Here is a 25,395-nt window from a genome sequence, read left to right on the forward strand (position 1 = left end):
AGAGTAGAATCAGAACAAACGTTTTCCTTACAGAATCTCTTGTGGCAGCAATTTAACAATACAGTGAGAAATATCAGGAGCGTTTGTGAACTTGGGTGTTGCTGGAGAGAAGATGGAGCTAAAGCGAACAGATGGTGCACATGCCTGTCAATATTCTCATTCATCCACATCATTTCATTCTCAGGGGATTGAATAGACTGCAACTGGACTGTTCTGGTTGTCTTGGAACAGGGGTGTCCAAACTTTTTGCAAAGAGGGCCAGATTTGGTGAGGTGAAAATGTGGGGGTCCGACCATTTAGCCTGACATTCTTTTTTACATGGAACACCAATAAATCTAAACAAATTTTAGCAAACAGACTGCCTTTTGTATTTGACTTTTTAATTTAAATTTCAAGATTCTTAAACATGTCTTTTGGTTCATCTGAATGACATGAGATATCATTAGCAATTAAATGTTCACTGAACTTTTAAAGTTCAAAAACAGGGAAATAAGTCATCTTATTCAGAAGTGGTTTTGATCCTAATAAAACAAAATTAACTGATTTTTATATTAGTCATTGTAAATGACAGACAGTCAACTAGAAAACCCACATCAGCCAGCCAAACTGGGTCACGTAGTTCTCGCATAGGCTGTCCCTTCTCTGCCGAGAACGCTCCGATTTGCTGACTAAGAGAGTAGAAGCGATGCAGTGCAGAGCGACGACTGAGCCATCTCACGTCGGTGTGATAGACAACATCTCCATCTTCAGCATGTATCTCGATTAGAAACTTTTGAAACTGACGGTGGCACAGCGTTTTAGAGTGGATATAGTTAATAGCCTTAATCACCGGTTTCATAACATGTTCATATTTGAGATGTTTGGCATGTAGAACTTGCTGATGAATTATACCATAGAGTTTTACAGCTTTACCTCCTTCGCTGACTTTGTTGCATATTATTGTTGATAATCCACTCCGGTCGTGGAAGGTACGCCATCCGTAATATCCATCCATCCATTTTCTGAGCCGCTTCTCCTCACTAGGGTCGCGGGCGTGCTGGAGCCTATCCCAGCTGTCATCGGGCAGGAGGCGGGGTACACCCTGAACTGGTTAGGGCAGGGCACATAGAAACAAACAACCATTCGCACTCACAGTCATGCCTACGGGCAATTTAGAGTCTTAGAATCGGTTCTTCTTGTTTGGTTTTTAAGGCTCGGGAGGTCAAGTAGCTCTTCAGTCACGTTCATTTCATTGTCCACTCCCCTCAAAAAAATAAGTCACTGAGCAGTGTGAGATGCATCCGTGCTTTCGTCGCAAACTAAAGAAAAAAAGTCAAAACTCATCTCCTCTGGCTCCCAACTGTGTCTTGATATCTGATGACACTTCTTCAATTCTGCGTGCCACAGTGTTACGTGCCAGGCAAACCTTGACAAAATCTTGCTGCTTCTCAGGACAGATTTCCTTCACCATGGTCATCACACAGTCTTTGATAAACTCAGTCTCAGTAAAAGGTTTGCAGTGCTTAGCAATCAGCGCTGCCACCTCATAACTGGCCTTTGTGGCGTTTTCATTTGACTCCCGGGCTCTTGTGAAACACTGCTACTGTGACATTAAACTAGCTTCCAGTTGCTAGAATTTTTCGCTGCGTTCGTTCGCTGTAATCTTGTCGTAGGTGTTAGCATGTCTTGTTTGGTAATGTCTCTTGAGATTAAACTCTTTAAAAACAGCCACATTCTCCTTGCAAATGAGGCAGACACAGTTGTTGCATATTTCAGTGAAAAAATATTCAAATTTCCACCTTTCCTTGAATTGTTGGACACCAACGGTGAGGGATGCCGTCAAGCTGAAGAAGGAGTCCTATCGGGCCTTTTTGGCCTGTGGGACTCCTGAGGCAGCTGATTGGTACAGGCTGGCCAAGCGGAATGCAGCTCTGGTGGTCCCTGAAGCAAAAACTCTGGTATGAGAGGAGTTCGGTGAGGCCATTGAGAAAGACTTCTGGATGGCTTTGAGGAAATTCTGGTCCACCATCCGACGTCTCAGGAGAGGAAAGCAGTGCACCACCAACACTGTGTATAGTGGGGATGGGGCGCTGCTGACCTCGACTCGGGACGTTGTGAGTCGGTGGGGAGAATACATTGAAGACCTCCTCAATTCCACCGACACGCTTTCCCATGAGGAAGCAGAGTGTGGGTTCTCAGAGGCGGGCTCTCCTATCTCTGGGTTTGAGGTCACCGAGGTAGTTAAAAAGGTCCTCGGTGGCAAGGCCCCGGGGGGGAGGGATGAGATTCGCCCGGAGTTCCTAAAGGCTCTGGATGTTGTGGGGCTGTCCTGGTTGACACGCCTTTGCAACATCGCGTGGACATCAGGGACACTGCCTCTGGATTGGAAGACTGGGGTGTTGGTCCCCCTTTTTAAGAAGGGGGACCGGAGGGTGTGTTCCAACTCCAGGGGGATCACACTGCTCAGCCTCCCTGGTAAGGTCTATTCAGGGGTGCTGAAGAGGAGGTTCCGTCGGGAAGTCGAATCTCAGATTCAGGAGGAGCAGTGTGGTTTTCGTCCTGGCCGTGGAACAGTGGACCAGCTCTACACCCTCGGCAGGGTCCTCGAGGGTGCATGGGAGTTCGCCCAACCAGTCTACATGTGTTTTCTGGACTTGGAGAAGGCATTTGACCGTGTCCCTCGGGGAGTCCTGTGGAGGGTGCTTCGGCAGTATGGGGTACCGAACCTCCTGATACGGGCTGTTCGGTCCCTGTACGACTGGAGTCAGAGTTTGGTCCGCATATCCGGCAGTAAGTCGGACTCGTTCCCGGTGAGGGTTAGACTCCGCAAAGGCTGCCCTTTGTCGCCGATTCTGTTCATAACTTTTATGGACAGAATTTCTAGGCGCAGCCGAGGCGTAGAGGGGGTCCGGTTTGGTGGCCTCAGTATTGCGTCTCTGCTTTTTGCTGATGATGTGGTTCTGTTGGCTTCATCAAGCCGTGAGCTCCAACTCTCACTGGAGCAGTTCGCAGCCGAGTGTGAAGTGGCTGGGATGAGAATCAGCACCTCCAAATCTGAGACCATGGTCCTCAGTCGGAAAAGGGTGGCATGCCCTCTCCAGGTCGGGGATGAGATCCTGCCCCTAGTGGAGGAGTTCAAGTATCTTGGGGTCTTGTTCACGAGTGAGGGAAGAATGAAACGGGAGATCGACAGGCGGATCGGTGCAGCGTCTGCAGTGATGCGAACTTTGTATCGGTCCGTTGTGGTAAAGAAGGAGCTAAGCCGAAAGGGGAAGCTCTCGATTTACCCGTCGATCTACGTTCCTCACCTATGGTCACGAGCTGTGGGTCGTGACCGAAAGAACAAGATCCCTGATACAAGCGGCCGAAATGAGTTTCCTCTGCAGGGTGTCCGGGCTCTCCCTTAGAGAGAGGGTGAGAAGCTTGGTCATCCGGGAGGATCTCAGAGTAGAGCCGCTGCTCCTCCGCATTGAGAGGAGCCAGATAAGGTGGCTGGGGCATCTGATTCGGATGCCTCCCGGACGCCTCCCTGGTGAGGTGTTCCGGGCACGTCCCACCGGGAGGAGACCCCGGGGACGACCCAGGACATGCTGGAGAGACTACGTCCTTCGGCTGGCCTGGGAACGCCTCGGGATCCCCCCGGTGGGACGTGCCCGGAACACCTGGATGAAGTGGCTGGGGAGAGGGAAGTCTGGCGTCCCTGCTAAAGCTACTGCCCCCGCGACCCGACCTGGATAAGCGGTAGAAAATGGATGGATGGATAGAATTATTTGACAGCTAAGTCACATTCAGGAGCTACGTAGATAATGTCGTGTCACTAATAATGTCGGTTCTGAGTACACTGTGACTTTCCAAATGTTTCAGCTGTAAGATTTGTGTTTGTGTTTACAAATGTTTGGTAAAGTTTTGTGATGGTTGTTGTTGGTGTTATTTATTGGCCGACATTAGGCTATCAAATTAGTTTGTCAAATTATGTTCCTTCAAAAAAAGTGTGGTTTTAGAGTTGCTAAAGATGAAATATAGAAATGTATGCACCCTGTCACGTGGTAGGAAACATTTATTGTTAACAATTTTAAAATACCAGTCTCCTTTAGAAACTGCACAAACAGACACATTTAAATAAAAATGTATTCATTTGACACAAGACGGCACCTCGCAAATGTAACCAATTGTCGCATCTGCCTCCGACACAGCCAGCAGGTGGTGAGGGGTGACAATGTGTCATCCCAATTCCAGGGGCTATTTCCCACTTCATCTTGGCCCTTCAAACGAAGGGCTAAGGGGAAGGGAAAAGGGGTAGAATTGAGATTGGCCCTTAGTTATGACAGAACTTGCCTTTTTTTTAACCCCATGATATACACTGAACAAAAATATAAACGCCACACTTGTTTTTGTTCCCATTTTTCGTGAGCTGGACTCCAAGATCTAAAATGTTTTCTACATACACAAAAGGCCATTTCCCTCAAATATTGTTCACAAATCTGTCTAAATCTGTGTTATTGAGCATTTCTCCTTTGCCAAGATAATCCATCCCACTTCACAGGTGTGGCATATCAAGATGCTGATTAGACAACATGATTATTGCAGTGTGTTCCATAGGCCGGCCACAATAAAAGCCCACATAGCACAATGCCACTGATGTCGCAAGTTCTGACGAAGCATGCAGTTGGCATGCAGACTGCAGGAATGTCCACCAGAGCTGTTGCCCGTGAATTGAATGTTCATTTATCTAGCATAAGCTGTCTCCAAAGGAGTTTCAGACAATTTGGCAGTACATCCAACCGACCTCACAAACCGCAGACCACATGTAACCACACCAGCCCAGGACCTCCACATTCAGCATGTTCACCTCCAAGATCGTCTGAGACCAGCCACCCCGACAAAGAATACCTGCACAAACTGTCAGAAACCGTCTCAGGGAAGCTCATCTGCATGCTCGTCGTCCTCATCGGGGTCTCGACCTGACTGCAGTTATTCGTCGTAACCGACTTGAGTGGGCGAATGCTTACATTCGATGGCGTCTGGCACATTGGCGAGTGGTTCACTTCACAGATGATTCCCGGTTTTCACTGTTCAGGGCAGATGGCAGACAGCGTGTGTGGCGTTGTGTGGGTGAGCGGTTTGCTGATGTCAACTTTGTGGATCGAGTGGCCCATGGTGGCGGTGGGGTTATGGTATGGGCAGGCGTATGTTATGGGCAATGAACACAGGTGCATTTTATTGATGGCCTTCTGAATGCACAGAGATACCGTGACGAGATCCTGAGGCCCATTGTTGTGTCATTCATCCATGACCATCACCTCATGTTGCAGCATAATGCACGGCCCCATGTTGCAAGCATCTGTACACAATTCCTGGAAGCTGAAAACATCGCAGTTCTTGCATGGCCAGCATACTCCCCGGACATGTCACCCATTGAGCATGTTTGGGATGCTCTGGATCGGCATATACAACAGCGTGTTCCCGTTCCTGCCAATATCCAGCATCTTCGCACAGCCATTGAAGAGGAGTGGACTTTCACAGGCCACAATCAACAACCTGATCAACTCGATGCGAAGGAGATCTGTTGCACTGCGTGAGGCAAATGGTTGTCACACCAGATACTGACTGGTTTTCTGACCCACCCACACCCCCACAATAAAGCAAAACTGCACATTTCAGTGTGGCCTTTTATTGTGGCCACCCTAAGGCACACCTGTGCAATAATCAAGCTGTGTAATCACCATCTTTAATGCCACAAGGAAGGATTTTCTCGACAAAGGAGAAATGCTCACTAACACAGATTTAGACAGATTTGTGAACAATATTTGAGGGAAATGGCCTTTTGTGTGTGTAGAAAAAGTTTATTTTTTTTGTCCTGTTCGGCTGTTAGGTCAAGCAGAATGGAAAATCTGTATCCTTTTTTGCCGGAACAGTTTTACTGTGTCACAGTGGAGTTTTTAAGCTTCTGCTGTTGTATTATAATGGAGGTTTATCGAGAATCAGACTTGATCAGTTGAACAGAACAAAGTTTCTAGAAGGGAGAGAGAAACAAAGACAAAAGACAAAGCACTAATTGTAAACCGGATGAGAGAAGTAAATCATTACAAGTGAATTGATACCGTTTTACATGCACAAAGACTGACAGATGTGTCCTGTAATTGCTGGGCTGCACCGCGGTGGCTGAGGACCCCACCCAATCAATTGAGGTGCGGGAACAGGCCCAGGGATCCACCCAAGAGCAGCCCGGCGGACGGAACATGGTGCACACCGAGAGACCCAGGGCGGTCTGCCGGCCCCACCGAGGCGTCCCGACAACCGGCCACCCAGTGGGGGCCGCAGGGACCTGATGCCATCCCCCAACCCGCAGGGCCCGCGATGCAGCCAGTCCCCGCCCAGCCCGAGGGTGGCAGAGTGTCCCTTGTTTGTTGGAAAGGAGGGCTGATAGGAGCACCCGACGAGGGAACGATAAGGGGGGGGGGAAACCCAAGGAGCAGCCGCGGGACATGAGAGGTCAGCCCCAACACCAAGCACTCATCCAGTTCAGGGGGCCTGGCCTCGGGAGCACCGCCATGCAAGTAAGTGAGACCCACCTCTCCCCCTGTTACTATGACTGCCAGGTCCCCGACTGGCAGTCATTTGCTTCCCAGTGTATCAGTGCCCCCCCGAGTGGTGTGGTGCATAAAAATCTGGAGAGGTCAGTGAGCCAAGGGTGTGGGGGCAGGGCTGCCACCACTGCCTAACAGCCAAACCCACCCACCCATGACCCACCGCCCCCCCAGAGATGGGTGTATGTGGTGCATTAAAACATGGGTAGTGTGTGTGATGCATTTAAAATCCAGGGGGGCAGGCATCCCGATCCCATACCAGTCCCCCAGGAACCCTTTGATATGTGTATGTGGCCACATATGATAACTGAGAAATATATACAGTGAATGGTGTGAGTGTGTGCAAAGTGAGGAGTGATTAAGAGGCATGGCAGGTCGGGCCCATTAGGCCGGACAACCACCGACGAAGAGGGCCATCCCACCCAAACCCGCAGCACCAACCCCGGGCCCCCCCTTCCCCCCACACCCCCGCCAGCACCCACTACCCGCCCCTGAGCGTCAGGAGGTGGACCCCCCCCCCCCCCCTCCCCCCCCAAACCAGGCATGGAAAAGAACTCCACAGCAGGCCCCACACGGGAAGAGTAAGAGGCAACAGCAGCGGGATGCAAGGAACGGAGAGAAAAGGAGGAAGCAGGCCTGAGGAGCGACAGGGCGGTCCCACCGCCCCTACCAGCAGCCAGAGCGGGGGAGCCTAGCACCCACGGAACATGGGCGAGTCACCATCACACCACCATTACTCCCAAGGAGGTCACGCCAGTGGTTCCTTCCCACCCCCGAGATCAGGAAGGAGTGAAAAGAAATTTCCCGCCCCCACAGACAGCAAATACAGGGACAAGAGGAGAAGATCCCCACAGCATGCATGTCTTTTCACCATGCAAACCAATCTAAAATGTGTGAAAATAAAAATAAATAAATAGAATAATAATAAAACAACAGCAACCTCGACAACAAAGAATATAGAATTCCATGGCTTACTTTCACAATTATGAAAATAGTCTTGCTATTGTCAAATGTCAGATGGCACCCGACTGAGGCAAAGGAATCAAGTCCAGATTTAGCATGTTGAGGAAAGGTGACCAGCTATCTACGTATATAACGATTTTTTTTTCATTCTGCTGATATTTTTTCTGGCGGCACGGTGGACGACTGGTTAGAGCGTCAGCCTCACAGTTCTGAGGAGCGGGGTTCAATCCCCGGCCCCGCCTTTGTGAAGTTTGCATGTTCTCCCCGTGCCTCTGTGGGTTTTCTCCGGGCACTCCGGTTTCCTCCCACATCCCAAAAACATGCATTCATTGGAGACTCTAAATTGCCCGTAGGTGTGCATGTGAGTGCGAATGGTTGTTTGTTTGTATGTGCCCTGCGATTGGCTGGCAACCAGTTCAGGGTGTACCCCACCTCCTGCCCGATGATAGCTGGGATAGGCTCCAGCACGCCCGCGACCCTAGTGAGGAGAAGCGGTTCAGAAAATGGATGGATGATATTTTTTCTAACGCAATATATACTATGATGAGATTTAGCCACTGATTGATGTTAATTGTTTGTTTTTCCAGTTTAATAGAATTGTTTTGTTTCAAGTAATGATTGTGAATATTTATTAGGGAGGTCAATATTGCTTAAGTCGCCAAGTATGCACAATCTTGGGGAAAGTGGAATCCTGCAGTTTAAAATATACGAGTTTTCGAATAACCGAAGACCAAAAGCATTGAATTGGTGTACATTTCCATCTTCTTTTCCTTTGGGCTTGTCCCTTTTGGGGTCGCCACAGCACGTCATCCTTTTCCATGTAAGCCTATCTCCTGCATCCTTCTCTCGAACACTAACTGCCCTCATGTCTTCCTTTACGACATCCATCAACCTTCTCTTCCGTCTTCCTCTAGCTCTCTTGCCTGGCAGCTCCATCCTCATCATCCTTGTACCAATATACTCACTATTTCTCCTCTGGATGTGTCCAAACCATCGAAGTCTGCTCTCTCTAACTTTGTCTCCAAAACATCAAACCTTTGCTGTCCCTCTGATGAGCTCATTTCTAATTTTATCCAACCTGGTCACTCCATCACCACTGCAAACAGGAAGGGGATCAGGGTTGATCCCTGATGTAGTCCCACCTCCACCTTAAATTCGTCTGTCACACCTACAGCACACCTCACCACTGTTCTGCTGCCCTCGTACATGTCAAGTATTATTCTCACATACTTCTGCCACTCCAGACTTCCGCGTGCAGTACCACAGTTCCTCTTTGGGTAATCTGTCATAGGCTTTCTCTAGATCTACAAAGACACAACGTAGCTCCTTCTGACCTTCTCTGTACTTTTCCATCAACATCCTCAAGGCAAATAATGCATCTGTGGTACTCTTTCTAGGCATGAAACCATACTGTTGCTCGCACATACTCACTTCAGTCCTGAGTCTAGCCTCCACTACTCTTTCCCATAACTTCATTGTGTGGTTCATCAACTTTATTCCTCTATAGTTGCCACAGCTCTGCACATCACCTTTGTTCTTAAAAATGGGCACCAGTACACTTTTCCTCCATTCCTCAGGCATCTTCTCACGCACTAGAATTCTATTGAACAAGCTGGTCAAAAACTCCACAGCCACGTCTCCTAGATGCTTCCATACCTCCACAGGAATGTCATCAGGACCAACTGCCTTTCCATTTTTCATCCTCTTTAATGCCTTTCTAACTTCCTCCTTATTAATCACTGCCACTTTCTGGTCCACCACACTTGCCTCTTCTACTCTCGCTTCTCTCTCATTTTCCTCATTCATCAACTCCTTGAAGTATTCTTTCCATCTATCCACCACACTACCAGCACCAGTCAACATATTTCCATCTCTAGCCTTAATCACCATAACCTGCTGCACATCCTTCCCATCTCTATCCCTTTGTCTGGCCAACCTGTATAGATCCTTTTCTCCTTCTTTAGTGTCCAACCTGGCATACATGTCATCATATGCCTCTTGTTAGGGCTTTGCCACCTCTACCTTTGCCCTATGTCGCATTGCAATGTATTCCTTTCGTCTCTCCTCGGTCCTCTCAGTGTCCCACTTCTTCTTAGCTAACCTTTTTCCTTGTATGATTTCCTGTACTGTGAGGTTACACCACCAAGTCTCCTTCTCTCCTTTCCTGCCAGAAGATACATCAAGTACTCTCCTGCCTGCCTCTCTGATCACCTTGGCTGCAGTGGTCCAGTCTTCTGGAAGCTGCTCCTGTCCACCGAGAGCCTGTCTCAACTCTTCCCAAAAAGCTGCACAACACTCGTCCTGTCTCAGCTTCCACCACATGGTTCTCTGGTCAGCCTTTGTCTTCCTAATTTTCCTTCCCACCACCAAAGTCATCTTACACAACACCATCCTATGCTGTCTAGCTTTCCTCTTCTCTTTCTGCCGAAGAACCCGCATTCCACCTCTTCTTTGACTTCAACCCACAGTAGCTGAATTTCCAACGGTGCCCTGCAGGTTGACTGCGCCGGTGGCGGACGTTGTTAACCCGGGCCACGACCGATCCGGGATGGAATTCTTTGGATGAACGCTCATATTTTTTTGGCAAAGTCGGATGCCCTTCCTGACGCAACCCTCTGCATTTATCCGGGCTTGGGACTGGCCTACAGTTTGCACTGGCTTGTGGCTTGCATTTGCCTCCCATAGGGCTGCATTGGTGTACATTCCAATATCGCATGAAAATAGGTGTCTCGGGTATCTTTGGTGCATTGCACGCATATATTAGATGGAGAGAAGCCCATTTTATGCATAGCGTACTGAGTAAAGTGTGTTCTATGGAGCACTTTATATTGTATAAGCTGTAGATTTGTGTGTTTTGTCATTGTAAACGTATTGTTACAAATCTATATCCAGTAGCTACTGTCAGCAGACATGGAGATTCCCATTTGGTCATTGGTAAGTGCATTGATTTAGTACATGAAATTAATTTATAAACTTCTGAGAGGTTTCTTTTACTTGGGAGAAGCTTCATTATTTGCTTGACAAACTCCGGCAGTTCGACGGTGCTCTGGAGTGTTGGTATTCTTTTTTTTTTTTTTTTTATTGCTGCTTTTAATTTATTGTATTGAAGAAAGTTTCCAGCTGTTATTTGGAATTCTTCGAACAGTTCATCGTAAAAACATTATTGTTAAATAGCTGTTGTCGGTGGTTACTTCCATGTTGTTCCCATGTACTAAAATGAAGGGGTATATTATTAATTTTGAAATCTGGATTATGCCAGATTGGGGAGAGCATACTGGGAGCTAATTGAGATCCTGTTGATCCTAAAGTTTGCCACCAAGCCGTTAAGGTGGATGCGATTATTGGATTCTTGAAACATTTATGGCGTTAAAGACTAGTAGAAATAAATGGGAGTTTTGGTAGTTTGATGTTGTTGCAGTCCATTACAGCAGCATCTAAGGTTTGAAACCATTTAAATGTGGTCTTAAATTGAAAATAAAAAAAATTATTTGAGTTAAGGTTTTCATTTTTATTGTAGCTATTCTTCCCAGTAATGATATAGGCAAGTTATTCCAGTGTCTTAAATCGGCTGAGATTTTTCCCAGAAGTGGTGTGTAATTTAGATTGTTTAGCTCTGTGAATTTTGACGAAATATTGATACCCAAATACTCAATGTTTCCTATAGGAATAGGGTACTCTGGGATTTGATCTGCAGGAGTCCATGAGTTTGCTGTTACTGGGAGTATTGTTGATTTTGTCCAGTTAATAGAGTAGTCTGATATTTGTGAAAATGAGCAGATACCTTTTAATATTAGCATTCTGCCGTATAGCGGCAGCATGAGGTTCAATAAATATTGCAAATAGCATTGGTGAGAGTGGACATCCTTGTCTGGTTCCTCTTTGTCATGTAAAACTTTATGAGGTGACTGTCGCTTTGGGCAAATTGTATAATGTTGCTTTCCAATGTATAAATGAATCTCCAAAGCCAAATTTCCGAAGTACTGCAAACAGGAAAGCCCAGTTAACTTTATTGAAAGCTTTCTCTGCGTCAAGTGACATGATGATTGCGTTTAGATTTTTACGCTGTGACATGCTTATTAAATTCAACAGACGTCTGACATTATTTGTGGAACTTCTACCTTTAAAGAAGCCTGTCTGGTCATAGTGGATTATCGACGGAAGTACTTTTTCAAGTCTCGCTGCAAGGGCTTTCGCGATAATCTTGTCAGTGATAAGGGCCGATAATTCGCCGGGATAGTGCGGTCTTTACCTGGCTTTAGTAATAACTTAATTGAAGCTGTGTTCATATGGCTACTAATTCTACCTTTATCCTTTATCTCATTGACTGTTCTGAAAAATAGAGGCGCTAGTATTGGCCAAAAATGTTTAATGAATTCAACAGGGATTCCGTCCGGGCCAGGCGCCCGTCCCGGTTGCATATTTTTAAATGTAATTCTGTGATGGTTAACGGAACATCAAGGTTGTTTTTAATTTGTGTAATTAAATGAGGGATGTTTAGATCCTTAATAAAAGTTTCAATTTCTTTTTGATCTGGAATGTTCGAAGATGCATATAAGCTGCTTTAGAAATTGTACAAAATTGCATTTATTTCTAACGGTGCCGTTTGAATCTTGAATGGCTGTAATTATTTACCTTTCTTTATTGCGCTGAAGTTGGTTTCTCAAGGAATTTTCCCGATTTATTATTGGACTCAAAGTTAGTGTATCTTAACTGTTGTTGTAGAAAATCTGTTCTTTTTGATACGATAACGTCTAACTGATGTTTTGCCTTTTGAAGTCGTTTTCTAAGCGCATCTCTTGGATTAATTGCATATTCTTCTGTGAGGTGTGTAATTTTCTCCTCAATTCCATTTTACAATTTTTTTTCTTGTTTTTTGTACGAAGAATATATGATATGATTCGACCTCTCGAAACAGCTTTCCCGGTTTCCCACAACAGAGATAGGGATATGGTTGGGGAGTCGTTGAATTTCAGAAACTCATCCAATTCCTTCCTCACGAAAGAATCAAAATCTGGGTCCTTCGATAGGGACGTTTTGAAGCGCCATGTTGGTGGAGGTCCCAAATTTGATTTAACTTTTACATTGAGAGAAATCGGTGCGTGATCGCTGATGATGATTGGATGTATTTTGGGAGTAATTCTTTGAGCGGCCGTATTGTTTGAAAGAAATAAATCTATTCTTGAGAATGAGCGGTGAACTGACGAGAAAAATGTGTATTCTCTTTTTGTACGGTTTTTCAGCCTCCATATGTCAACAAGACCAAAGTCATCCATATACTGATCGAGTATATTGGAGCGTTGTGGCTGATTACTATTTTTGAGATTTGAGCGATCTATTAGGGGATTTAGCGTAAGGTTAAAATCACCTCCCATAATAATTGTAGAAGTGGCTGACAAGTTTAACAAGTGTGAAAAGAGCTTGTGGAAAAAAAGCTGGATGATCTTTATTTGAGCGTATACATTGACAATTGTATAAAGCTTGTTAAATATTGTAGCCTGTATAATTATATATAGGCCTTCTGGATCTGCTACTGTACTATTTCTTGTAAAAAGTAATCTTTTGTGGACTAGTATTGAGACTCCTCTTTGTCTACAGTTATAAAAGGCAGAGATAACCTCAGTGAAATGAGTCAATGAGGCATTTTTCGTCTGACTTAGTAAGGTGCGTTTCTTGTAATAGGAGGTGGTTTGTTTTAAATTTAGTGGTATAATCCATAATCTTAACTCTCTTTGCCTGTGATCGAATGCCATTGACATCACGAAACAGTTGGCTGTCGACATATAGCTTGTTGACAACTAACCGCGCTCGTTTGCCTTTGTCGCGGAACTCCTTCATCAACGGGTACAAAACTCTACACATCTCATTAAGCTCCTTGGGGAACTTGTTGTTCATTCCAAACGAATTCCCTTTAAGCTACAGACCTTTGGATTTTACAAACACTTCTTGGTGAAAGTGTTCAAACTTTGCAATGATGGGACGTGGTCGGTTTCCTGGTCGAGGGCCTCCCAATCGGTGGACACGGTGAAAAGTCATCTTGTCGACTGTATCTTGAGCGCGGACATCATAAACTTTTTAATCTGCACCTCGCGGACTTCCGGAGCATTGTCTGGAATGCCTGAGAAAATGAGGTTGTCACGCATGCTTCTCGATTGAATGTCCAACGTCGTTTCTTTCATGAGTTTATATTCCAGTCTAAGAGTTTGTAGTTCTGTTGACGTTGACATGTTTGATTGAAGCGCAGTATTATCTAATCTTAGCTCATTCACTTGTTGTTGCGTGAATTCCAAGCTCTTTCTGACTTCGGGGATCTCCTGGCGAAGCAAATCAAGTGCAATTGACAACTTCTTGTCGATTGAAAAGAGGACACTCTTCTGTATCTCTGTCGAATCAAGCAAATCCTCAGTTGAGTTGGAAGAATCAGGTTCCTCTCCAGCGGCAGCTCGACGCATTGACTCGGCTCCTCCATGATGAGACGAGCTGGTGTTGACGTAGCTGCGCAAATAGCAAGTGGCTCTCTGTAATTTACCGCTGCAAGCAAAGCTGGCGAAGGAAAAAAGGAAAGAACGAACCAACCATCCCCCGTTGAAAAAGACTTGTGAAAAGAGAAATGTTATCTTGTTGTAGCTGTTTTTTTTTTCAAGACTATGCAAGAGTCGCCGCCATGTTTTTCGTCTTCGGGAATCACACTCCTCAGGAGCAATCTTTCGCGTTGTCACAGCATGCTCCAGAGCTTTCTGTCAACCATCAGGCCCCCTCACTGATTATCCTTACAACTTGCTTCAGTTTTTGATTTTTGAGTCCAGCTCACGAAAAATGGGAGCAAAAACAAAAGTGTTGCGTTTATATTTTTGTTCAGTGCATATTGCAATGTGAAAAAATACGGGATAACAAACACGTGACATGAAAACAGCACACATTTTCTGATCAGTTTCTAATAGCCTCAGCAGAAAAGAAAAGTACAAATGTACACTGAGTCATTTGTATGAAAAAACATTATTGAATAAGCGGGGATAAAGTACTAAAAAGCATTTTTGGGCTTGGTTCCCCCAAACAGAAAATGAAAAATGAAAAAAAAACAGTGGATTGGTGAAACCATGGGTGCCCAACAGTGAGTATGTGGGGGCTCACTGTAAACAACACTCTGGGCTGCCCCGTGAGAGTTGTTTGAAGGTTTATAATTATCAGTCCCAGTTGCATGTCCAGCGAGGTCTCTCTGCTGGTCACTTATTAATACTACAGTTGATTCACTGCATAACAATACACCAACATCGCTGCACCCACATACAGTACATCGCGATGACGATGCTCAAACGATATATCGTGGCGCCACTGCAGGCGCTGCTGGTGGGCGTGTTACGTGTGACCTGCTAAGATTTTGCTTGTGCAAAAATGGCGTGAAGCTTGACTGCTCACGCAAACACCCAGGCATCTGCAAAGTGGACAAAATTGTGACAAGGTACTTTTGCGCTGTGTGGGAGGTGTGTATACATTTAGGTGAATTTTGCACATGCAATTTGAATGATCAAACATCTGACATATGGGGGAGGCTAATTTTGGGTCCTTAAGTAGCGCGTCTGAAAGGCAGGTGAAAACCAGGCACAACGTGGTGCCAGTGTAACATAGGCAAAATGAGAGGTGTCGGGGATAATTTTTCTGGTCATGTAAAAATTATTGAAAATTATTGAAAAAATGTTGTGACATATCGTCAATTTAGCAATGCAGTTTAGGAGCTTGTAAATCATCAATGGCTGACTTAACTGTACAGCCAGTCATGAGGAGTCATGCCATATTCAGCAATGACAAATGGCACATACAACCAATTGCCATGCACTGGAGACAATTTAAATCAAGCAAGAGATGGCTCTGATAAACACTGAGTTACAGAAAAAAAAAATCGATCGCTCCAATAATTATGGGAAAGCTAGCAATGCATGAAAGCCATGCTTTGTTTATTTAGCTCGTCACGACTGTGTGACAATTGGCTGTTCAGGTATGTGCCCATCCTTGGTAACGTTGAGTTTTAAAATTGGGACCGTACACCCAGAAAAGCATGGAAAAACAGTTGAAAAGAGTGAAATCATACTGGAGATAATATGGCATGACTCCTTCTTGTGACTGGCTCCAAGTCACAACTTAGAAGCTCCAAACTTGTCTTGCAGAATAGACTATGTGTTGTGATCATTTTTGTTGCCATTTCAAAAATGTTTAGATGAGCGGACAACTTCTCGCTCTCATTTTGCCTGCACTACGCTGGTACCGCGTTGCGTTTAGTTTACCGCGTTTAGTTTGCGTCTGCCTTTCAGATGCACATTTAAAGGTGACATTTTACCAAACCAACTTTTTCTAGTATTTGGAATGTAACATTGTCTCTATGGTGCCTCAGTAAACAACACGGAGGCAACCAATCAGAGGTAAGGGGGCGGTCTTACCCAAATATGTACAAAGCGGATACAAAACTTTGTTAAACAGAACTAGCTGTCAGAGGGCCCTTTTCTGCACACTCGTATGAGGAAACCAAGTTGTGAAATGAAATTGACACTTTTATACTAAGTCCATATTAGACCCTCACTCTATGGAGGTCTAAATAGCCAAAATATGGGACCTTTAAAGATACAAAATCAGCCAGCACAATTCGTCTCGGGTTTGATAAATACCATTACGCGTGCTAAATTCATCCGCTGGGCAGAAACCATCCATCGATTAGATCGGGTCGCGGGGGGAGTAGCTTTAGCAGGGACGCCCAGACTTCCCTCTCCCCAGCCACTTCATCCATCCATCTCGATTTGGAGGAGCAGCGACTCTACTCTGAGATCCTCCCGAATGACCGAGCTTCTCACCCTATCTCTAAGGGAGAGCCCGGACACCCTGCGGAGGAAACTCATTTCGGCCGCTTGTATCAAGGATCTTGTTCTTTTGGTCACGACCCACAGCTCGTGACCATAGGTGAGTGTAGGAACGTAGATCGACCGGTAAATCGAGAGTTTCGCCTTTCGGCTGAGCTCCTTCTTTACGATACAAAGTCCGCATGACTGCAGACGCTGCACCGATCCGCCTGTCGAACTCCCGTTCCATTCTTTCCTCACTCGTGAACAAGACCCCGAGATAATTGAACTCCTCCACTTGGCGCAGGATCTCATCCCCGACCTGGAGAAGGCACGCCACCCTTTTCCGACTGAGGACCATGGTCTCAGATTTGGAGGTGCTGATTCTCATCCCCAGCCGCTTCAGACTCGGCTGCGAACTACTCCAGCGAGAGTTGGAACTCACGGCTTGATGAAGCCAACAGAACCACATCATCTGCAAAAAGCAGAGATGCAATACTGAGGCCACCAAACCAGACCCCTCTACGCCTCGGCTGTGCCTAGAAATTCTGTCCATAAAAGTTATGAACAGAATCGGTGACAAAGGGCAGCCTTGGCGGAATCCAATCCTCACCGGAAACGAGTCCGACTTACTCCCGGATATGCGGACCAAACTCTGACTCCGGTCATACAGGGACCGAACAGTCCGTATCAGGGGGTTCGGTACCCCATACTCCCGAAGCACCCCCCACAGAACCCACCCAAGGGACACGGTCGAACGGTCCACCCAACACATGTAGACTGGTTGGGCGAACACCCACGCACCCTCGAGGACCCTGCCAAGGGTGTAGAGCTGATCCACTGTTCCACGGCCAGGACGAAAACCACATTGCTCCTCCTGAATCTGAGATTCAACTTCCCGACGGACCCTGCTCTCCAGCAACCCAGAATAGACCTTCCCAGGGAGGCTGACGAGTGGGATCCCCCTGTAGTTGGAACACACCCTCCGGTCCGCCTTCTTAAAAAAGGGGGACCACCACCCCAGTCTGCCAATCCAAAGGCACTGTCCCTGATGTCCACGCAATGTTGCAGAGGCGTGTCAACCAGGACAGCCCTACAACATCCAGAGCCTTGATGAACTCCGGGCGAATCTCATCCACCCCCGGGGCCTTGCCACCAAGGAGATTTTTAACCACCTCGGTGACCTCAACCCCAGAGATAGGGGAGCCCGCCTAAGAGAACCCAGACTCTGCTCTCTCATGGGAAAGCGTGTCTGTGGAATTGAGGAGCTCTTCGAAGTATTCTCCCCACCGGCTCACAACATCCCGAGTCGAGGTCAGCAGCGCCCCATCCCCACTATACACAGTGTTGATGGTGCACCGCTTCCCCCTCCTGAGACGCCGGATGGCGGACCAGAATTTCCTCGAAGCCGTCCGGAAGTCTTTCTCCATAGCCTCACCGAACACCGAACATGCCCGAGTTTTTGCTTCAGCGACCACCAAAGCTGCATTCCGCTTGGCCAGCCAGTACCCATCAGCTGCCTCAGGAGTCCCACAGGCCAAAAAGGCCTGATAGGACTCCTTCTTCAGCTTGACGGCATCCCTCACCGTTGGTGTCTACCAACGGGTTCGGGGATTGGCGCCACGACAGGCACCGACTACCTTACGGCCACAGCTCCGGTCGGCCGCCTCAGCAATGGAGGCGTGGAACATGGTCCACTTGGACTCGATGTCCCCCGCCTCCCCCAGAACATGAGCAAAGTTCTGTTGGAGGTGGGAGTTGAAACTCCTTCTGACAGGGGATTCCCCCAGACGTTCCCAGCAGATCCTCACAATACGTTTGGGGGCCTGCATCGGACCGGCATCTTCCCCCACCATCGGAGCCAACTCACCACCAGGTGGTGATCAGTTGACAGCTCCGCCCCTCTCTTCACCCGAGTGTCCAAGACATGCGGCCGCAAGTCCGATGACATGACCACAAAGTCGATCATCGAACTGTGACCTCGGGTGTCCTGGTGCCAAGTGCACGTGTGGACACCCTTATGCTTGAACATGGTGTTCATTATGGACAATCCGTGATGAGCACAGAAGTCCAATAACAGAACACCGCTCGGGTCCTGATCGGGGGGGCCGTTCCTCCCAATCACGCCCGTCTAGGTCTCACTGTCATTGCCCACGTGAGCATTGATGTCCCCCAGCAGAACGATGGAGTCCCCAGCGGGAGCGCTCTCCAGCACCCACTGGAAGAACTCCAAAAAGGGTGGGTACTCTGAACTGCTGTTTGGTGCATAGGCAAAAACAACAGTCCACCCGAAGGCGGAGGGAGGCTACCCTCTCGCCCACCGGGGTGAACCCCAACGTACAGCTGCCGAGCCGGGGAGTATACACACACCGGCTCGGCTCCTAGAATCATTGGGACACATAAACCCCTCCACCACGATAAGGTGACGGCTCAAGGAGGGGGGGCAGAAACCTCCTTTGTCCAAATTTGGTCAGTTTAAATTTCCATCCATCCATTTTCCGTATCGCTTATCCTCACTAGGGTCACGGGCGACCTGGAGCCTATCCGAGCTGACTCTGGGCGAGAGGCGCGGTACACCCTGAACTAGTTGCCAGCCAATTGCAGGGCACATATACACAAACAACCATTTGTACTTACATTCACACCTATGGGCAATTGAGAGTTTTCAATTAACCTACGTGCATGTTTTTGGGTTGTGGGAGGAAACCAGAGTACCCAGAGAAAACCCATGCAGGCACGGGGAGAAAATGCAAACTCCAAACATTTGAGGCAGGGTTTGAACCTGGGTCCCCAGAACTGTGAGGCAGATGTGCTAACCAGTCGTCCACCATGCCGCCCAGTTTCAATTACATTTTTAATGTTTTTATTTTTATATTTTTTTTATAAATCAATAATATTGGTCAGTCCCCACGGTGTTCCCACTGGGACGACCAAGGACATGCTGGAGAGACTACGTCTCATAACCTCTAGGTAGCGGTGGCATTTTGGAATGAAGGTGTATATCTTTTTCCTAACCACTAGATGGCGACATACATTATAAAATGTGAAAGTTTTTTCCATTTGCCCCTATACCTATGTACTACGTCTCCCGGCTGGCCTGGGAATGCCTCGGGATCCACAGTTTGAGACTAAGCTGTTAACCTCAGTTGTTCACCTCCGGGAGAACAAGAGCACTAAAACAATCAGTTTTTAGTTTACATTAAACGTGGGCCGTACCAGGGGTTTGAATGACCCGCATGGTTTTACTCTGGCCCATGAGAGCACTCCGGAGCATCTAGGGATGGCTCACTCTCATGTCTCTAATATAGTCATATTCACAATGCTCATAAACAAACCATTTTCAGTTCTGTGCCCTTAAAGGGTAAATAAAAACAAGGCCTCGAGACCGATTACATCGTGGTATTTTCCCCAAGTGGGCTGAAACGTCTTGCCATTGACGTCTCTTCCAGTAAATGCTCATCCTGTGCTGTCATGGAGACATAAAGTCAAGCCTGACTCCCTCTGGTGGGCATTGTTTTACCCACTATGTTTACTTTGTCAAGGGATTGTGCACACCCGATCAAGGGAACAGTGTATCTATACACAAATCATTCCTTATCACAACATCAACCATCATTAAAATCACAACATTCCATTGTAACTCCCACTTTTACAATGAACGGTCCTAAACACGTCATGAACTATCTCACATATCACAGTGTGGGCACAGATGATTGTGGGTTCCTAACACTTAGTTACCAAATTATATGTAATAAACTGTTACAGGTTATATATGCCTGCTAATATACATTGAGCAAGCAAATGAGTGTAAGACTGTATTGTAACATTTGTGCAACCTTTACTTTGGCTCCATCCTATGGCCAATTTGTGGTTGTGCATGCCTGGTGAACCTTCACTTCTTGCTCCCTCCAGCGGACTTCAAGTGCAAGACATCATGCACCATTTGGTGGACATTTGTAGTAACACATTTCTCGTCAATTGTATTATTTTCCTGAACCTGCATCCGGTTAACAATTTAATTATATTTTGTTTTATATATTATATACATTTGATTCATTGCATTATGCACTCCTTAGGCCTATGTGTGTCACCAATCAGATGCAATGATTACTATGTTGTGTCACCACTCGACAGCATGTACAGACACAAACTATTCATCCATTCTTATGGATTTAGTATCAGCGTGAGCCCAAAAACAATAACAGCTTGATTTCACCCTGATATTATCAAGAAGCAGGTTGACAAATACGGGAAACATCTGGTCATGAATGTGGCACGGCTGGTGACCGCCGTATCAGCCCAAGGTGGCATACCCATATGGACTATATTTGATTGGATCAGCTTCGACAGTGATACGTTTACACAGGGGTGCAGCATAGCCTATCACAACCCCCAGCCGCACGATTCCCCCGCCGCCAATTCAGAGTGGACCAGAAAGCTATTGGACATTGCACTAGACTTTTTCTCCCCTTTATTTTTGATTGTGTCTCGTGGCCCGGACTGGCCCATCGGCGCACTGGGGAAATCCCTGGTTCCCCCGTACAGCAGCCCGTCCCTGCGGTGAATTGAACTTTGAAGTAGTTTGTGTAGAAAATTAACTTTCCCAACACTGCACGCTAATAGACAGCAGGTACCAGTGCAAGCAAGGTCACAGGTAAAACATGGACTGGCTTTTCAGTCCACGTTTTCAAATATGTTTCACAGGGAAATTGTGCAGTCCGCTCCGGGAGTTCCCGGGTTGCCTGTGTCATGCCTTCCATTTTTTTCTTCAGGTTGCCTGGCAACAGGCAGTAGAGTGCGTTATGAACGTAAGAGCCGCATGAAACCGCGCAAAGAGCTGCAGGTTTGCTAGGGTGGCTCTATATGATAACGTAGAACGTAGGATAACGACACACTACAAGGGCTCTCTACCTTACACTATGAAGTGAAGGGAAACCCATAGATTTATGATCATATTTAAGTGAATAATGATAGGTATAGCGTATATTGGTTGAATAAAAAAGTAATTAACTTAGGAGAAAAGAATAAGCCGGAAGCGACGCGTGCGTTACTTCCGGTTTAGCGTAATTTTAAGTTGAATCATTAAAATCAAACTATTTTATATCATAAGGGGCACCACGTCACTTTTTATGTGGATAAAATTTAGGGAAAGTGACGAGAAACCTTTTTATCAGTCTCGTAATCTGAAATTTTTAGTTCTAGATGACAGAGGCTTACTTAAACTCAGAACACACACAAAATACAACCAAGAGTGGAATTTTATAGTATTTTTAATGACATCTACAAGGGATCTAAAGGGAAACACACAAAAGGGTCTCACTAAAGAAAGAAAATAACACTAATAATGGTAAAAAGAAGGAAAATAGGTGTACGAAAAGGGAAATGGAACATTGTGTGTTGGACTAAAGTGGAAAACGCTCGCATTTAACGCGTCCATTCTGGACGAGAGAGCGAGAGAGAGAGAGAAAGTTGAGATTTTGTCTGAAATTAGAAATTTCCCCGAAATTATTAGGCACTAATATTGTACAATCTGTCCAAAGCTTGCTGTGCCTACTCAGGGGCGTAGGTTCAAGCTGGTGGGTGGTGGTCTCTCTCTGGGTGCGTCTCAAGAATCAAGGAGACAGATTTGGTTGAAGACGAAAAAGATGTAGAAAAATAAAAAAAGAAACAAAAGAGGCAGAAGATGAAAAATGGTTGGTCGTCACTCCTCCTTGGGAGAATATGACTCTCCCCGCCTGCTTTCCGGGATCCGCTCGCAAGTTCGGAGAACTCACGCTTGGCTGGAAGCCGAACAGCAACTGTTCGGGAGGCTTAGTAGCGGGGGTCCACGGAGGCTCGGGAGCCGGATCGCCATCCCCAAGGCCCGCGGTTACCGAGCCGTGTGCCCGAACAAAGAAAGGGCAGGGGGGAGGATTGGCCGAAACCAGCCCGTGACAAGAGGAGAGGGGAAAAAAAACACAAGTGAGCAAAAACACAGGGTTAAGTACCCCAGGGGCGTGAGAGAAGGGGGCCAATACTTTTTCACGGCACTGTAAATACAGAAAGAGGTGGTGAAAAATCGCTGGCGAAATAATGCGCCTTTATACTCCTGCGCTCGTGCGGCCGACAGCGCCCACAAAGCATCACGTGACCGACTCATTGGGTCGCACAGCCCCTATGCGGCAATGGACGCGCACACGGCAAAAATTGTTGCTGCGCGTAGAATGCCTCAATCATCTCATGCTGTGATGATGTACTCAGTTCCCCTTAGTTCCACATACCACCTACGCCGTCGATTTTGCAGCATAATTAAACGTATCATCTGGTCATCTAGGTCCATTTGTTCTAGCAGGCACTGTTCCACGGTCACCATTGTTGTTGCTTTGTTCCTTGTTCCGGAAAGGAAAGTAGAAACGGCTACAGGAAATGGCCATAAAATGCAGAGGAAACTCCGCCCTGTGGTGTCCTAGCCAATACCAGCTGTAGCGACACCCCCGACTTGGAGGCGAACTGCAGCACATTTTCAAAACAGCGTGTGTGGGTTGCCCTCGAGGATAAAGGCAAACTGCGTGCGGGATAGCCGCAGAGACGTCAGCGCGATTGCCGCCCGCGCGAGTATAAAGAAGCCTTTAAATGCGTCTGCGGACCTCACTGATCTATCCCCCCTCAAGTGACTGAGAAGTTTCATTATATTGCACCACCCAGTGCAATAAGTAAGGGGTGTGAAAACATACGTGATAAAAGAAGCAAGGGCCACACAAGGCCAAAAAGTGGGGGAAATAGGGGGTGCCCCCACTGCCCCCCTAGTTCCACCGCCTCAGAGTAATTGATGCTGTCCCCAAGATTTTTTAAATTGCCTATATTACCATAATTTCTTGTGTATAATGCACAATCCCCCACTCCCCCAAAATTGTCAAAAGTCAATAGTGCGCATTATATATAGGTATAGGGGCAAATGGAAAAAACTTTCACATTTTATAATGTATGTCGCCATCTACTGGTTAGGAAAAAGATATACACCTTCATTCCAAAATGCCACCGCTACCTAGAGGTTATGAGAAAAGTATACACTTTCATTCTAATATGCCACTGCCACCTAGTGGTTATGAAAAAGTTGTCACCTACACTTTCATTCCAATATGACAAGGGTACGTATGACTGCATATATGTACAGTTGTGCACATAAGTTTACATACCCTGGCAGAATTTGTGAAATGTTTTTTTAAAATATGACTGAACAACAACCATCATTAATTTCTTTTTATGTTTATGTTATGTTTTGTTTAATGATAATGCTTTTCTGAAATGCTTGACCGTTTAATTTGAATCCCATTAAAATAAAATTAAATGTGGTTCACCTGGTCCTTCATGTTTTCTTTCAAGAATTGTACCCATCTTACAAATTCTGCCTGGATAATCAAACATATGAGCACAACTGTGTATTTTCTAATTTACTAAATAAAAGTAGGGCTGTGAATTTCAAAATAAGAGCAAGTAAATAGAAAAAAAGTATTATTAACTTCAGAATTATTCTTTAAAAAAAACTAACAAAATTCAGATATTTCATGTTTTGATCATGTGGGTAGATACAAAATCATGGATTGTAAAAATGCATTACACATAGGTAGGAGGGTTTTCCAGAATTTTGAGGTCAACTTTGGGGGTTCGTATTATACATGGGTGTGCATTATGCACGAGAAATTACGGTAAAAGTTTAAATCATAAATATACCACAGACTAAATATCCTCAATATCATTTCAACCTCATTTTACAAGATTATTCTTAAGAATTAGTGGCTTACACAAGTTGATCTTGAAAAACAAAAAGCACCAGAAGTGAATGGGTGCACGCAAATACAAAGCCTTTATCCATGTGTGGGATTGAATGCAATGTACAGTATGTTGTTGGGTAACTTAACTGTTTTATGTTTTTCCAGCTTGTCTTCTTCGCTACAACATACTGTCCCTGGTTTACTTTGTTTACCTCTTGTTGCTGCCATGGTTTCTGTGTCCCAACAAACACACCATAAGAGGTAAGACCACCTGTGTGACTGAGCAAATCTGCATATCCATGTATCAAACAAGTGTATTTTAACAAACAAATTTTTCTCTTTACAGTTGCATGAAAAAGAACTGAAAGGTTTTTTTAGTCTATGAACATTTTATTCAAAAAAATACTACAGTTCTAGGAGAGGGAATGTCACGCCACCTCTTAATTTAATTGGAATGTGTGATTCCTTTTAATTAGCAATCAAAATAATAAGGATGCCTGCACATTGTGCTGCGTATGGTTGCCCACACGTCGTACAATCACAACAAGGGAACTCTGAACAGTAAGAATATTTTATTTTTTTGCACTTTTTTTCCCCAAAAGTGCCTGTAATGAACGAAGCATGTTAGTTTTTTTAGAAAGCTAGCGTGTTGAAGTCTGGCTCGCCAACATATTTATTTGCCCACTGCCAAAAAAAATACAAAACTAAAAATGAAAAACACCCAACATAAATATGTTGGAAACAAATAGTGATGGGAATTCCGGCTCATTTTAGAGAATATATGTCAAACTAAGGCCCAGGGGCCAAATTTGGCCCGCAAGACCATATCAAATGTGTATTAGAGCTGACCTGCCAGTATATAGCACATGCACCACTAATATTACAAATCCCAGAATGCTTTGCTAATGTGTTGGCCCATCAGTCGAGACTGGCGAGCGCCTCTTCCCTTTCTGTTGCAGTCGTTAGCAACTATGCTACCAGTCTCCTCGAGCAAATTTACACTTCCCCTTCCCAAAAATGGCCAAACAAAAGATGGAAAACGGTTAACTTTGAAGACAGGTGGGAGGCAGATCCTCTGTTCACTAAAGTAAAAGACAGACATGTTTGTCGTGTGCGGAGCAACGTGGCTGGAACAAAGAATATTGAATTGTTTATTTTTAATGCCCTTTATCAACTCCGAGGCAGGGACTGTTAATAGTTTGAAGTTTGGATTTTTATTGAAGGACATTCTTATTTTTTTGGGTTGTTTTGTTGTTGGCCTTTACAAAAGATTTACATAAAAAAGAAAGGTAT

The 25,395-nt window shown here is 45.7% G+C and overlaps 1 protein-coding gene across 6 annotated transcripts in view; it reads left to right on the forward strand.

Moving 5' to 3' along the window:
* Window positions 1-25,395, forward strand: part of piezo1 (piezo type mechanosensitive ion channel component 1 (Er blood group)) — a 214,416-nt gene that overhangs the window by 11,123 nt on the left and 177,898 nt on the right. For all 6 annotated transcript variants that reach the window (XM_061791069.1, XM_061791070.1, XM_061791071.1 and 3 more), the window contains one exon: window positions 24,268-24,363. In XM_061791069.1, coding sequence (XP_061647053.1) covers window positions 24,268-24,363 — 96 coding nt within the window. The remainder of the gene's footprint in view (window positions 1-24,267; window positions 24,364-25,395) is intronic.

This window comes from Phyllopteryx taeniolatus, chromosome 11 (assembly GCF_024500385.1).
Source record: "Phyllopteryx taeniolatus isolate TA_2022b chromosome 11, UOR_Ptae_1.2, whole genome shotgun sequence".
Classification (NCBI taxonomy): domain Eukaryota; kingdom Metazoa; phylum Chordata; class Actinopteri; order Syngnathiformes; family Syngnathidae; genus Phyllopteryx; species Phyllopteryx taeniolatus.